Source organism: Cataglyphis hispanica, chromosome 3 (assembly GCF_021464435.1).
Source record: "Cataglyphis hispanica isolate Lineage 1 chromosome 3, ULB_Chis1_1.0, whole genome shotgun sequence".
Classification (NCBI taxonomy): Eukaryota; Metazoa; Arthropoda; class Insecta; order Hymenoptera; family Formicidae; genus Cataglyphis; species Cataglyphis hispanica.
In genome coordinates this window covers 7,445,858-7,463,400 of record NC_065956.1, presented here as the reverse complement: position 1 = coordinate 7,463,400, position 17,543 = coordinate 7,445,858, and the positions used below count along the sequence as shown (strand labels likewise).

The window sequence follows — 17,543 nt, the reverse complement described above, 5'->3', positions numbered from 1 at the left end:
TTACATATATGAAAATTAAATAATTACAATGACATTGAACTTACTGAGGAAATTAATAATGAATTTGTTAAGAGATTTTACTACCTGTTGCATTCTCTGTAAAGGCGCGGCGCGATCGAGGAGACTTCCGGCTGGTAAGAGCTGCACGTCTCCTCTAGTTGCAACTTTACCGTCATTGGCTGCCGCCAATTCTAGGATCCTCGCACCATTAACGACCAGACCGGCTATTACGCCCAAGAATGGCCGTTCCACTCTGCCCTTACTGCGATTCCATCGACCTCCTACTTGAATAGTAGACTGGCTGTTGAACACTATCAGTTGATGACCTGTCGAGATACATAAATTTAAATTTATTTTCCCATCAAGACATCATCTTCATCCTATTATGACTTAGTTACTGTCAATTTTTTGTTTTTATTAAAGTTGAGAAATTTGATTACGAATGAGATATTAATTAAGAAATTAGAGTTATTTGATTTATAATTCAGAAAATGCCGAAACATTTTTTGACAGAAAGATTCGCGTAACGAATGTGTTTGAAATAATATTGTAATGCCATGTGTGTACGTATGTGTCATATATAATTAAAATATAAACATCATTTTTATTAGCCTGTTCAAAGAAAAAATATTTTTTTCCTTTTCTCTCTTTCAAAGTTATAACTGTCAAACATACGTTACAACAAACTCATCTTTTCCACCATAAAAATTTTACAAGTTTGGATCTTTGCTCTGTCCTCGTAATTATTATCGTTTTCTTCCTTGGCCACAAGTTAAAATAATAGTTAAAGATTTCCGACCAAGTATTTCCAATTCTTAAACATATTATAAGAAGAAAGCTACATACACAATTATTATTTTTGCAATTTGTTTTGTAAGGCCAAACCTGACGTCACTGCAATGTCAGGTCGACCAAATGGCAAGGACGAAGCAAGCTTCGATCTCCCGCCTCAGCCCAAAAATCGCATTAATATTCTGAATCCCCTATGGAGATTGTATCAGATATTAAGCTGATAAGAACAGATACTACACATTTGATCTTAGCTCAGAGAGCCGAGAAGCGATAACAATCATTCTTTTCGCACGCTTTATATACAGTTTGTGAAGAATTTTCACTGCGAGAAAATACGCCGCATTGCGGTGAACGAAGTAACTACCGAAAACAGTGTCGATTCGCGGCTGTCTCTCTCATTGTGTGCGAGCTCCAATTCCCCCTCTCACTCATACTTGAGAGCACGCACACGTGGCTCTGTATTTATACGTATACGCGATTGCGAATTTGTGTTTTTTAAATATATGTATAGAATATAATCCGATTTCTTTTCTGCTTTCGTCGATGTACAGTTTACGCTCGTACTGGTCAGGCATAGTCAGTCAACCAGCGTGGCATAAAAATGCAGCTGGTATATCCTACGCAGCAGCATCTTTTCGTATTATGAGACGCGAGCGATGACATGTGGATATGCCGTCATACATATGCCGTCACGTGTATATGACACCGCATCCCGAATTAGCTTGCTCGGCCAAGCCGTCCGAATTCTTTCTCGTGTCGAGATAAGAATGTCATTGACGCCGCATTCCGATCTGAAGAAGTCCAATAAACTGTATCACTTTACTAGGAGAGCATAAGTATGTCGGGTGTGGTCCCCGTGGTACCGGCTGACACCGGTCGAATAAAGCGCCAAGCCGAATCTAAACGTGGAAGCACGACTTTCTTGATTTTCGGAATTGAAATTAGCACACAATCGTAAAATCAAATTAAAATAATAATATCGCTATTTCCATATTTATTAAAACCCTTTAATATCTCGGCGTCTAGTATTTCGTTTAAACAAGTTTTTGTATAAGAGATATATTAATAATTCATATAAAGAATTTTAATATTTGTAAAAAAAATTACTGTTATGTCTGCGAAGATTAAAACTTGATTTAAATAATATATGTTGTTTCTAAATAATATATACGTAGTAAAAAAAAATGCGCATTTTGAAATTGACGAGGATAAATTTTAGTTTGATATGTATTTGGGAACAAAAACTCCGAGAACTTTAAAGTATAATTAGCTCATTCGTGACATAATCTAAATTGATAAATAAACTGACAGGGAAGTATGATGCACTGGGAGGTACCGAATCCGAAAGTGGGTTAAGCTGTCATGCTTATGATTAGACAAATAGTGTATTCGGTTAGAAAGACGAAAATGCATCTCAAATTCCTAATTTTTCCATATTTATTTTGCAAATATATGTACATTAGAAAGATTCTACGTTTTTATCCACGTTTATTCATTTTTTATTCATCATTTATTTGTTTTAATTTAAAAATTGAATTAAATTTGTATTTTTATTATTTATAATAAATTTATTACAATTTATTATTATTAATTTATATTTAAATGTAATAAAATAATTTAGCGATATTAGTAAACGGTTTAAATAATTAAACAAGCATGCAAAATAAAAGTACAGTGAAGAATATTAATAGAAGAATATTAATTAGATCTCCAAAAAGAAATAAAAAATAAATGTGTTTCAATCAAAATCATAAAAAAAGATAATATTTGATTTATATTTTATTTATAAATATTTTAAGTTATATTTAATTTATAAATATTATAATTGAAATTTTCAGACGAACAGAATTGCGTAATCAAAGATGGAATCAATCCCCTCGAATTTTTACTCGAAAAGGCCGAATTTCAAACGAGTCTCACGGATGCGCGTTGGGAACCGTCTGGTTTTCACATCGGTTTTACGGTGAGAACGGGGAACGCTGGGTATGGGAAACATCGATGATTCCCAGGCGGTGGTAGGGACGTTTCTCTCGCATACACGACGCGAACAGCCAATGTAAACGCGTCGCACGTGCACGTATATTTGAGAAGACCGGCTTGTCCGGTTGTAGCACGAGACTGAAATGTGTCATGTGAAAACTGCAGGGTTATTCAACCGTCGCTAAATTGTTTACGTTATACACATTATCCTGCAAATTTAAACAAAAAATTTAAAAAAATAATATGAACATTTTATTATTCTCTCAAACACTATCGAGATAAAAGAGTAGTGCGATATGCAATTAAGATAAGAAAAATCCCGTGTTACTTATCCTATCTAAATGTTTATTACAAGTATAAGAAATGCATAGCAAATATGTAAAAATAATAAAGATCGAATTGCCAATTAAATTCGCGCAGCATGTTAACTCTCGTACCTTGTCATTGATAAAGTGCATCAATCAGATGGAATATTTGTCTCATCTCGATCGTCTTTGATTAGCAGTAGCACGTTATCACTGCATCAAAATTAATTACCGCCGAGCCATTAATCACATCTTCATTTATTTACCGGTGAATTTGACGATGAATAATGAGCCAGGAAAACCATTTTCGTACACATTCGCGCGCTAAACTAACGAGTCTCGGTTAATTACGGAGTATAAGCTCTCTTCTAAGATTAGAAAATTCTTCTGCTTTTATACATGAAAAAAAAATTCGAGTTTCTCAGAAACTTTGTGTAACGGAAAGGATTTATACTAAATTAGATAAAAGAGCCCACGATATGTATGACAGTTTACCTTATAATTGTCAAACACATACGCTATAATTTCTTATAATTTTAAAAATTATTTATTTTCTCGGAATAAAAAGAATTGCAAATAATTTTGTTATTTAATTTCGCCCGAATTTTTCTTTATAGATTTTTTATACGACAATTTCCGGACATGTATATAAGATCTTTCCTCTGCTTTGTTGTTTCGATCTTCGGTTAACAAGAGCGATAAGAGAGAAGACGCCGCGAGAGTCGACGTTCTCGACCGGTCGCCGAGAATCCTGTCTGGTAGGTTTAGAGAATGACCTTGAGATTCCAAGGCTGTTCCTAGCCACGAGCTCAGCTTAGACCAACTACCATCTCACGATGTTCGCCTGGTTCTTCTAAACACGTAACTTAGAATGATGCTAACCTGTCTGTGACGATACGAGCTTATCGAGCTGGTTATCGTCAAATATATTATTAGGGTGTTACTATTGTCACATTATAGAGCTCGCGGAGACTAGAGAAGAGACAAAAACGTATAATATTTTACATTCATGTTTTATCTTTATGCATATTTGCAGCCTGCGAGCAATTAAAATTTGATAGAGACATATATTTGACGAAGAAAAGAAATTTAATTTAGCACATTAAAGAAGAAAATGTTCTTTCACAAAGATAAATGCATAGAATATTATATAATGGAATAATATAAGACTTTTAGAGAGAATAAATACACTATCTTAAGAATAATTATATTTACTAAATCGAGCATTAATTAATTAATATAAGCTTTGTTTTATTACATCAGTAATTTTAAAGGAAATATTAATTTTTTAAAGACACATTGGATAAAAACAATTCGTATTAAAAGTATATTTCAATCTTTTTTTTTTTTATAAAAAAAAAAGATGAAGAGAGACGCTAACTCGTTTATTGTATATTTTTTATTATAGATCCCATAGATCGTTTCTTGTCATATATCTCTCAAGCCGTTTGCTGCTGCAACGTGAGGCGTGGCCGGGATCATAAAATCAATGTCAGGTTTAAATCGGGGCCCAAAAAACGTTTCTAGAGGCAAAAGATTCCGAAATCGTGAGAAGAGAGTCTCATAGTGCGGTTTCGGTACCTACAGCGCCCGGCTTCTGCCGGCTTTCCCATGACGCCGATACAAAAAATAATAAGATTTTGGAGGCGCGACGCAACGGCGAGATTCGAGCGTGAGAAGATGTTGAACTTGGGACTGAAATCGTCGCCCCATACAACAGGCATGCATCACGTGCAGGAGTAATTCGCGTCCTTTAAAAGGTTCTTTAAGCTTCTAGCTGCAAGTATCGTATATATTATGCAACGATTATGTTATCATTAGTGATAATTCCATGTAAGAAGAGAAATCGTGCGCGAGCCTTTCTTCCTGAGATGATTTTCGATAGTTTCCTTTTGTCATTTCCAGTTTAAATAATTTTTAAGTATCTTACGATTATTCAAAATCTCAATAGCAATTATTAAAGTACAACCCCCTCTATCATCTATGATAATAGCGCTCCATTCTATAGAAACAATTGCGAGATTTAAATTCTGGAGAAGAAACTTGCCACAAAAGGGAGAGAGAGAGAGAGAGTTAAATCAGCTTCTATGCAAGGGGTATGCAAGGTTTAAAAATATCACTAATTGTGTTTATTTTCTTCTCGCAAGATGTATCAAATAGATTTCGAAAGGCTAATTCCGAAATCTATTTGATACATCTTGCGAGAAGAAAATAAACACAATTCGTGATATTTTTAAACCTTGCATACCCCTTGCATAGAAGCTGATTTAACTCTCTCTCTCTCTCTCTCTCTCTCTCTCTCCCTTTTGTGGCAAGTTTCTTCTCGCGACTTATAATAGATTATCTAAAATAGGCGGTAACAATTCGAGAACATATCTGTACCCTTCGCACGCAGCGAAGATCTTTCACAAATCTCTCTCAAGGGAACGATGTCGCGCGTATTCTCACGAATTCCAGACGCAGGCTGATTCCCACAGGCTGATCGCAAGCAACGTGGGACACAAATCGTCCCCGAGGCCAGCCAAGCGATCTGGTTCGGTAGTAGGCTTGTAGAGGAGCGAAAGAGTTTCGCGGCGATTCCGCAGCTTGCGTGTTGTTTTTATTTATTTCGAGTAAATTGAGCTCATTCGGACTTGAAAACAAGTTTAAAAAAAAAAAAAAAAAGATATAACTTATATACAGCATCTATTGTTTTTACGCAACGAGACAAGGACGTTTCTCGTTATTTTTCGTGAACCGGAGATCGTCATTCGGCGATGATTACAATCGATTACGTCGAGCCGTACAATTAGAAGTCAGAGAGGAATGGATCATGATAAGGGTCAAGTTTTACGACGGGGCATTCAATTCGAAAGGTCGGCGATCTTCGACACGGGGGGTTAAACGGCTTAAAATGACCAGTACTCGGACGGAGAGAGGATGGGAGAAGAAAGACGGGTGGGAGGAAGATAAAGCAACATCCTGGGACAAGGCTGCCTCTTCTTAAGCCAATTAAATTGTTCCCACGGGATCGCACCGTGGGAGAGTCTCTCCAGGAACGCGAGAAAACGAGACTCGGGACTGCCAGGACCTCATCTGCTCTCAGGAAGTCTTCCCGGATCTAAATATTTATTTACTTAAGATTTTCCATTTATTTTCTTATCTTAATAAATATTAACTAATTAATCAATTGTTTATTGGTCATCCTTTTAAATTATTATTGAATAATAAGTTAATAAATTTTTTAATATATCTTATCTTTTAAATATTTTGTAAATAAATATTGTGAGCTAAATACTGTTTGAATATTTTGTAAAATATAAAAATATAGTTTGTAAGCATATAAAGTATAATTTTAAACATGTACTATTTCTTCGAGAAGTAATTAAGAAAGTTAAACTCACTTAGTGCGTAGTTTTATATATATATATATATGCTGTTAGCAGAGTCTATAATTAAAGAATATTATTTCTTTCTCTCGAAAGATATGTTGTTTTATTAATCTTTATCATACATATATATTATATTTTTTTTTTAAATATTTTAAATGGACGATGCACTCTATATTGCAAATATGCACATAGATATTCTTCAAGGAAGAAAAGTATGTAACTGTATCTTTTCTATACTTTTTAAAATCCTGCAGTCTGTATACACGAAACAGATATGCACATGTGCATTCTCGTGGCGTTTTATTACGCGAAGGAATGCCATTCTTGGCAGGCATTTAAAAATAATCTGTCGGATCGTGCGACTCGATCGACCGAAGAAAATCATTTACTATTCTTGCCGCGACCTTCTCTCTCTCTCTCTCTCTCTCTCTCTCTTTCTGTGTTAGACCTTCCTCTCTTCCTTTCTATCTCGTTCTCTTTTTTTTATACGGCTATACCGAGATACACATGAAGGAAGGAGGAAGGGATGGAGTCGCCCGCGTGAGAACTTGAAGAGGGCTCGTGGGAAAACCACGAAGGCGCGTGGCGCTTCTATTACCAGGGCATCATGAGAGTTCAGCAAGTACCGTGAGTGCTCTCGTTGCTTTTTATATATCACTCACCCCCTTACTTCCAATCATCGATCTGTAATCGAGTAGGTGAAATTAAATGGATAGAGGCACAATGGAAAATATTTAGAAGGATGAAAATATCTGAATCTTTCGATCAGTTTAATATTTTAAAAACATTTTGCTTGCTTACGCACATCAAGATAAAAATATTTCATTATGTATATTAATCACGTAATTATTATATGCATGTAATATTCTTATATGTATATTAAATTTTATGAAATATGTATTATTATCATATATCATAAATCCAATGTATGAGAAAATACGGCTTTACTAATCTATGATTTGATAAGCTGGGCTTTAATATTAATTAAAGGTAATCTATATTTGCAAGATTTTTTTTCTCTCTCTAATTTACATTACATTTTTAATTCCAATATTCCCTTAATTTAGAAGCTTGTGAAATTGACATTCGATATTAATGTTTTTTTTTTTTAATATTTAATAGATCTAATATAATTATAAAATATACTAAATACAGTGAGAACTATTTATAATTATGTTCATCGTGAACATTTAATATGGGAAAAAGATCTCTTTATTTTACGCGATAAAAAAGATAAAAAAAAAATTTTCCTGAAATGTTCTTTTAAATTAAAATTAGCTAAATAAAAAAAATGGAATAAAAACAATATCTTATTATTAATGACAGTATATATAAAATAAATAAAATATCAAAATTTTGATACATCGATATTGTGATGCAACATAACTACTAATATGTTTTAATATAATCAAAATATAAATATCAATAATTACGAGTATGATTAAAATCAATTATTTTAGATAAATTCTTTCTTCTTTACTTTTTAGATACGCTAGTTTAGGTACGTAAGTTCAACAGAAGTTGTTCCAATATTTTTCAACGGATATCTCGTATATTCCAATGAGCAGGACAGCAGGAAAAACAGAAGGTTCCGAAATCTTCTATAGGACGGACGACAACTCTTAATAATAATATGATATAATTTGTCATCGGTTAATATAGCTCGATATAAGAAAAAAAGTGCACTAACGATCGCTGCTCATTATACTGTAATTCATTGAGAGGCGTGAAAAAACATTGTAAATATAAATTAGTATAAGATTTTCTATCAGGCTAGCAGAAACATCAAAGTGGTCCTCGAAATGCGACCTTGACCAGGCCCTAAATACCTGAAGAAAAAACGATAGGGCTAGCCCGTTCCAAGACGCGCTTTTATAAGCGAATTTCATTTTCCTTTCTCATGCATTCTTTAATACATTTGCATTAGTGGTTGCGCATGTTATTTACATATAAATGCAAATGTATATCAAGTATATGTATTCTTTTTTACATTATTTTATTTTTTATTTCATCCCACAGCATTCGCCATGCATTCTCATAAGAGCATACACAAAAATTATTGGCTATTATTCACGAGTAAAAAAATTGCATTTATAATTAAACTTCACAAATTTGTTCGTTTATGATGAATATTAAAAAGTGTCAAAAAAATGTTGAATAATATTCTTATAACTACAAGTTATAATTCTTATTCGAGAACATATTTTACAACACTCTGCTGCACTATATGTCGGAATGAGAAGCATGCGCTAACGGAAATTTTACAGCCTCCTTCTATCAGGTACTCATGTCGTCGAGAAAGCAGCGGCGTCTAAAATTCACCCACGCATGCCTTGCAACGTATGATCGTGTGAGTCCGAAATATTATTTGTTCTGTGTCGCTTACACCTTGTTAAGAATTACGTCTAATATTATATAAAACGCATCAATAATGACATGGTTAATGACATGTTTAGGGCTGAATCGAGGCGTGAAGAACGTTGTAAACACGAATTAATCGAACACCCAGTATCAGGAGGCCAGAAAATACTAAGAACATCGTGCGAAAAGATACATACGACGTATGTCAAAGGAGAAGTGAATTTTCGGGATTCTTGCAGGATTCTGTTGTTAATTGATTTCATTATTTGCTGGCTTATTATATTCCGGTATGTCATTACACGAGAACAAAGCAATGTAAAAAAGGAAATTAAAAAAGATCAAATTTTGCAACTGCGTTGTAAAAATGTTTAAAAATGAAAAGTAAAACGAACGTGCATTTAGAAGGATTTTTTTATTTATAATCGGCTTATTTTACTAAACTTTGCTAACATCTCGTTGCTGCGCCACTCACATACATCGATTGTTCATGATTTTTTCGAGTACTTATATTATTTCGATTAATTTGTTTATTTATAGAGACTATGCTCACAATTTATATTTTGAGTTTCTCATATAATAAGATATTTATTTAATATTCATTTAAATATTAATTTCGTTTCTTAAGATCAAGCGTTCAATAGTTATAAGAGTATAATTGTAAGATGTACATAAGTGCGATAATTCTTTGACAGAATTATAAAGAGAGGATGAGTGGTAAAAAAACAGAGAGAAACAAAGAGAGATTCGGAACTCTGTATTAAATGCATTAGACATTGAAAATAATATAAAATATATAATATATCTGAAATATATTGCAAATATTATGTGAAATATATTGCAAATTGTGTTTTTCATGTTATTTAATTCAAATAATTATGTTATGTAATTAAAATTTAATTATATAATTTTGCAGGCATTTATGTGCTTTATAACGAGCCAGATGTATACACACATATCTGAACAAAAGTTCATTCTCTTATATTGAAATTACATTATGCAAGAAAGAGTATAATGATTAAAGAGTAAACATTTTTTTGTTTTACGCACTGACTAATTACGAAAGTGTAATTAATCGAATTACTTAATAACCTTCTTGCGAATGCCTGCGCACCAAGAAGCTTCTTAGCTCCGAATGATTCCCTAGTAACCCTGAGAAGATTCGATCTCTCTTCGAAGCTGCTTTCTCACGCCCGTGGGACTCGTCCTTCGATTCCCACGAGCCTAACGGACGAGACTTTGCCTTTCTACGAAAAAAAAAAAAAAAAAAACAGAGAGGAAGATCCACAGTATCTTCCAAGAACTTTGACACCTTGATTTTTCAGCGATCGCGAATAGATAGGTAGATGAATCCGTCTCAGAACTCCTTCGGGATACGATACGCTGCTTAAAAAAAATTATGGATAAAACTTTTTAATTCTCTTTTATTTCAAAAAATACAATACGATGATAAGAGAAGCTTTGCTTAATAAGAAATCACGATAAAAAGTATTATAGAAAATAAATATTATTCTCAAATTAAATTTGTGATTATTAATTATTGAAGAATTAGAGAAAAACTGTTTATTATTCGACAATTTGTATTGGGCCCTTAAATACAAATTTTTCTGTATGATATATAATATAGATCATATTGTATAATGTATGTGAAATAAATACATTTTTTCTCTAATATTTCAATAATTAATAATCACAAATTTAATTTGAGAATAATATTTATTTTCCATAATACCTTTATCGTGATTTCTTATTAAGCAAAGATTCACGATTATATTTAAATATTATATTTAGATAAATTTCTAGACAAATATATTAAAGAGATTTACATTAAAAAATTCCGACATACATCGCTCTTTATTTCACGAGAAGCTATTTCGTTAAAGTATTAATACTCTCGCGTGATATATTTTTTACGATGTAAAAAGATAGTTTTCCTCAGGGAACTTTTTATACGCAAATAAATACGTTTGGGAAATGTTGAAAATAGCCCTTTCTAACATTTAAGAGAGGCAACAATTTTTCGAGAAGAAAGAATTCGAAATCGCATTTCGTATTCTATGGTTTTATATAACGTGGCTTATTTTGACGCGACGTCAAGCCCTGTCTGTCTCCCTCGTTGTCGTGTTGGGAATTATCGACACGAAATTCTACGGGTTCAAAGGTCCTCGCCTATATACCGCGCGCGGAGGGAAGATCGCGAAGGAGGATCCGAGGTTGAAACCCTCTCACGACCCCTCAGCCATATCGGAGGACGCCTCCGTCGAGGACGTTGCGATTCTGCCTCGAGCGTGAGAACGACTCTCGCCCACGGTCAAATTCTGGTGATCGGGTATTAGGGTGTCAGAGTTCCGCAGGAAGGAACTTCAAGACGCGCTTGACAGGATGCTTAAGATACGGGGGAGGGAGGGGGGCAAGCTGGTGTTTAAATAAATAAAATAAAAATACAGCAGAAAATTCAACTCGCGCCGATTTCTGCGATCATATTTTATTATATTTTATAATCGACAAATTTTATAAAAGAAGAAAAAATGGTTTAATTATAATTACTGATAATACACGCATATATTACACAATTTAAAACATTAAGTTTTATTTAAATTATACATATATAATGATCTTTTGTAAATCCGAATTATAAGAATAATATGAAACGAGTGAAAAAAATAATAATGTTTTTATCTTTTATCGTATTTTTTTCAAAGTAATTAGCCGCATAAATCTATAAATAAATATATTTAAAATTAACTTTTTCATATCTCTTTACATGTATATTTTTTTTTATATTGCAGATGTGATATCAATAGAATACATGTATATGAATGAACGACGCAAAGTGACAGACAAAAGAGGCTATTATTCTTATATTAGAATGCATAGCCGATGCTGAAGGGAGGCGGATCACGTTACCCCTAGGATAATACCATGAATAGAGTTCCTTAATTAAAGACCAGGATAGTATGGAATTCGAAGAAGCATTCTCGCAATCTCCTAAGCAAATCCTGTCGTGAATAATTTTATATTTAAAGGATTATCTCTCTCAAACCGTGTCATCATGAGAATATTAATAATTAAAAAATGTGCAGCAACAGACAAATATATTTAAGATATCTCAGAAGCAAAGACACATAAGATTTAAATTCAATTGTACGGAACAAATTTAAATAGAAAAAGATTAATACATATTTAGAAATTATTTTCTTTTATTTATACAATATTATTTAATATTTTATGCAATTTTATTATTTATTAAGAATTAAGAGAATCATTATAATTTATGCAAATTGTTTTGCTAAGAAAAAGATTACTTGAAAAAAAAAATGAAGGATTGCGCGAATTTCACAGAGGTTTGTATTAATTATTATATGTATTTTACAAAAGCATGCTGCTTAATAAGAGAAAGAAAAGATTTGATCTTTCTAATCGAGTTGATCTACTTAGATATCAGGAAGATAGGACAATCAAAGAAGGCGAATGGATGAATGCCCTTCTCGCAAGATGCTGATGTTTATTGCCAACCTTTGTTTATATAGATGTATATGTACAGATAATCAATAAATCTCATTTAACTGGTTTCTACTTAATTAATATAGGATTATTTGACAACCCAAATTTTTCAATTAAAGATTCAAAGGGCTGTGAATGCTTATACCAAGGCATGGTTACATTAAGGCTTAAGGTATACCTTAAGCCTTAACACATCAAATTACATACATGGGGCCTAGATCTAGATATCTGCGCTATCAGAAAAATAAATATTAGGTTACACGGTCACAGAACTCCGACATTTAACTACTACGTGTCGTTCGAACTGTTTGATGAGGATAATATAGAGGGTAAGAAGTGGCACAAGGGTTGAACACGTGGGCGCCAGAGCGAGGAGTGTAATGAGAAAAAAGGCCTACCGTGTGACCTTTTCCATCAGAGATGCATGCGACGTAAGAAGTTTCCGCCTGAGCTTTCTCGATAGGGTTGGCTCAATTAATCTCGAAAGGGTGGTCGAGTGCCGATCTACCATTGCCAATTTTTCATGTCTTTAATGAGTAATGTATACGCATCTTTTTAGCGTGTTGAACATATTTAATCTAGACACGTGGAAATAATCGATTGTATTATTTTCTTTTCCTTTTACTCTAGAACGCGAGTAGATCCAAATTGATTCTGTCGATACGCCGGAATTCTTTTTCTCGAAGATTTGTTGAAATCTCTCGAGAAAGAACAAAACGATTTTGTCTCTGACAGAAACATTTTGTTTTGTCTCTGACAGAAAAAGGAAATAAATTTTTGTTTAAAATGGAAACTTTTTCATTATCTATCAAAAAGTTTTGATATTTTGATGCATGTTTTCTTGAAGCAATGTTATTATTTAATCATGCTTTATATGACACTTTATTATGCTTTAAATGCTCAAAAATTTTATTAAAAATTAAATATTTATATTTTTTTATTGAATTCTTTTATTTTTTTAGTAAAAATTAAAATTAAAATTAAGTGTTTATATTTCAAAATTTTTATTAAAAATTAAAATTAAATATTTAATTTTAAAAATTTTTATTAAAAACTATGATTTCCCAATTCACGGCATTTTCAAATCGAATACATCGTGTCTAGATATTTACATTATGACATTATGTTTTTTTTTAAAAAGAATTAGCTATTAGATAAAATAATATTATCACCAAAAATAGGAAATAAAATAAATTATGTTACTTTCTATAAATTTTATATTTCACTTTAATGGGAATCAGGGCTATCAAACTATTCATTATCAAATTATCGATTTATCTCAAACATAATGCGTGAAAATCTACATACAACGCACCTGGCATAAAGATGTCTGAATAATCTATGTCTGAATAAAGACATTTTTGACACCTTCTGTACGTGCTCCAGAACATGATACACATGAGAAAAAGAATACGTGGCTTGGGGATAAGCAGTCTTCCACACATGAATCAGAGCAACAGAAGACGCGAAGAGGATTCTCTTCTTGTTGTAGACTACGTCATGTGAATCGTATGGGGTAGAAGAAGGGTCGCAATATCGTGAACGCTCTGAAAAGGGTCTAACTTTCTAAGCCCGCGCGAATTTCTCGGATTTCGCGAATCAAGGCAGCAGGATGTGATGATCAAAAGGCTCGCTAGAATCTAATGCATATGCGTGTATGGAAATCCAAGGTAAATCTTTTATGGTAAACTCTTTCTCTTGTCAAATGCATTATATATATACAAAAAATATAAATATAAATTATTAAAAAATTAAAGAAATGTGCGTAATAAATCAGAAAAAAATAGATCAATTATTTAAATTATTTTAAAAAGATTTAAAACAAAAGTAATAACAATCTTATAAATATAATATTTATCGTTAATCTCCAAAAATATAATAAGAAATTTATTTTGTATTAAAATATATTATTTTATTTTGTATTAAAATATATATATATATATATATATATATATATATATATATAGAAGAAATATAAACATAAAATATTAAAAAATTAAAGCAATGCGCGTAATAAATCAGAAAAAAATAGATCAATTATTTAAATTATTTTAAAAAGATTTAAAACAAAAGTAATAACGATCTTATAAATATAATATTTATCGTTAATCTTTAAAAATATAATAAGAAATTTATTTTGTATCAAAATAACTATAATATTTATTGTTTAATTGTGATAATAATAATTAAATCACATAGCTGTTTTTGGAGCAATTAATCAGCAACAATCATCTTCTAGTTTACAGAATTAATTGAGAGCAGTTTAGAGTGTCCTACAAAATATTCAATCGAAATCAATTTACGTTCTTAGCTCTTATTAGAAAGGCATAAGAGGGCCGTAGTCTCAAAGGGTTCTAAGTGATCCAGAAAGTTATCAGGACAGCAACGTTCGTCAGGAGTTTCGCTTACGCGGCGCCGCCAAGCAGGCAATTGGGGTGGGCTCAAAGGGTTAATGTGACAAAGGCTTATATCTCTTGAGGTCAAAGGTCTCTCGTGGCAGCTAACCCGCGAAAATTTCACACAATACAACGGTATACAACTTTCTTAGTTGCCCGATAACCTTTGACTTCTCTTGGCATTCGCTTGGCTTATACTTTAATCCGCGCTTAAGGAGATAGCATCCAATAAATTTTAATTAAATTGCTTTAGTTTAAAGATTTATAATTATAAGATACTTTACATTTTATATATTCATTTGTATGTTAAAAATATATAGAAATAATAATATGTAATAATATATAAAAAATACATAGAAATAATATATAAAATTATACAAGGTGCGTTTTTGAAAAAAACTAATAATTTTAAAAGTTTGAAAACTATGATACTGAGAAAAAATTATTATCAGTCATAAGATGCAAACATTTTTCTCAGATATATTCCTGTATTATTAGAAACAATGAAGATAGCGATAATTGTCACGATAAGGAGAGCATCTCAATTCAAAAAGTGAAGAAATAATATTTCTGTTTTAATATAACGATCTATTCTTTATCTGTGTATTTTTTAATATTTTTCTCAACAAGCAAATAAAAGTCAAATTATTTGTATGCAGCATGATTTATATAACTGAATTATAACATAATAAAATAATGAGAATATGTATAATATATATTTTTGGAGATGTATTAGTGAAAATTATTTGTTACGGTTTCGACATTAATTAATTGTACTACTTATCGGGTTAGAGGCAGCAGATTTTGCAGAATGTTCGTTGAATTTTAAGCACACATGTGCGCATTCGCGAGTTCCGCAATGCGCTCGCAAACGACGCTCGCGGGACCAAAAAGCTCGTGCATTAGTCGACGATAAATTTCCGCGGGTCAGGAAAACGAGTGCAGCATAGTATATTATGCTCTGCATCGCATAATTAATATCTGCGCGCGAACATACTGTCTGATTATGTAATGAGATAAATCTAGTTTGCTGACAGTTGAAAATGTGGCAATCAATGGAATCTATAATAGTAATATTTCTATTTTACTTTTGTAGAGATATTCAAGTATTGTTTTACATATTTCTTTGATGTATTAAATAAAATAATACAAGCAAATAGCAATGTATGAAATGATTATCGAAATAGTATAGAGAAAGAATATTCTCCAAAAAAGAATGATAAACATTGGCAACAGCATATTAATTTACAATTCATGAACACACTGGTAGATGTGTTAAATTATATTAAGTAAATATACTCTGACAGTTTACTATCATATGTTCCAGCATAAACAATTTGAGAGTAATGTAATTAAGTAAGACACTTAATTACATTAACGCCCACGCCGTGAAACGAAATGCAATTTCTGGTGAATGTGATATATGAACGACATTATAAAATTAATTGTACACAGAAAATAGGAACTCCGCTTTGTCATCTGTTAATTAAATATACGATGCTCACCGCAGGAATTCTTTTCTATTCTATACATATATCTCTTTGAAATTAATTTTATATTATCCAGGATCAATCACATATGTTTGCCCCGATATGTTGACATTTATTTAAATTTTTGACAGTGTAAAATGTATGATTTGTACTCCCAATTTTTAACACACTGAACGAGAATAAAATATATATCTCATTGATATATTTATATTTATCATTAATATTTTTAATTTAATATTAATTAATATTAATACAATTAATAATTAAGTTTATATATGTTATCATATAAATTGCAAGTTATATTACTTGTCGTTTTTATAAAATTTTATAAGGTATAGCACTTAAAATAGGGAGAGAGAAAACATTTAATATTTCATTTTTAATACATTTGGCTCAGCTCATCTCAATCTTTTTTTAAAAGAAGATCCCCGCAGATATTAGAAGTAAACAAAATTGATGTAAGTACACAGGTCTGATAGAAAAGCGAAAGCATTTTTTAAAGGTCAAGTTATCAGGACAGCATGTTACGCATGGAAATTTCAAAGGAGGCAAGAGTAGAATAGACTTAGCTCGTGTTCGATGAAACATCGATCGCTCAGTTGAGCATCAGGATTTCATCTTGTAAGGGGAACGAGAAGCACGTCATCGCACGTACACTAGGGTAGCTTATTAAGAGTTTTATAAGTATCGATATTAATTATAAAAGTATCAGATAGTTAGAAAAGCGAAGATGGTCGTAATATTATAAGCTTAAATAAAAAAGGAAAAATCAGTAATGTCATAATTTTTCCAAACAATAATCTATCATTAAATATCTAATTTAATATCGTTGTTTGCTTCCACGATATTTTAAGAAGTAGTGAATTTAAATATCTTAAAAAGATTTTCTGCATTTTATCGCCAAAAATAGTTTAATAAAAATGATAGTGAAGGGTCTATTATATGCCTCTCTACATAACTTACTGCCTGATAAGTCTCAATTAATAAATAAATCATTCCCGACAGGAACAAGATACCTTCGAAGCTCGATGCTTCCGTAGAAGCAACATAGAGCGGCCTTCGCGGCGTTCATGAAAAAGACGAGACAATAGGGTTTCGTGAACGACCGATCAAGGCCGTTTCCCATGGCTGGGACGAACGACGGGGGTCGATGACCGGCATCACAAAGTTCATAAAAGAGCACATGGGATCCTTCGTCCTCAGTTTCTCAGCAGTTCTCGAACTGTCTGGATCGTCTCTTGTATTAAATGTATATTTAACCGCGCGATATAATTTCACAATTCATGCCTTCGTCGGATTTTAGACGTTACGTGATTCGCACATTTAATTTCTGTGATATAATAATTG

At 32.1% G+C, this 17,543-nt stretch overlaps 1 protein-coding gene and 1 non-coding gene across 5 annotated transcripts in view; both read right to left on the bottom strand.

Annotated features, from left to right (window-relative positions):
* LOC126848122 (neurexin-1) overlaps positions 1-17,543 on the bottom strand; it is a 203,450-nt gene that overhangs the window by 6,311 nt on the left and 179,596 nt on the right. For all 4 annotated transcript variants that reach the window (XM_050588724.1, XM_050588726.1, XM_050588728.1 and 1 more), the window contains one exon: positions 85-326. In XM_050588724.1, coding sequence (XP_050444681.1) covers positions 85-326 — 242 coding nt within the window. The remainder of the gene's footprint in view (positions 1-84; positions 327-17,543) is intronic.
* Positions 870-1,064, bottom strand: LOC126848518 (U2 spliceosomal RNA). Its single transcript, XR_007687270.1, has one exon. It is a non-coding gene; the product is annotated as a U2 spliceosomal RNA (small nuclear RNA).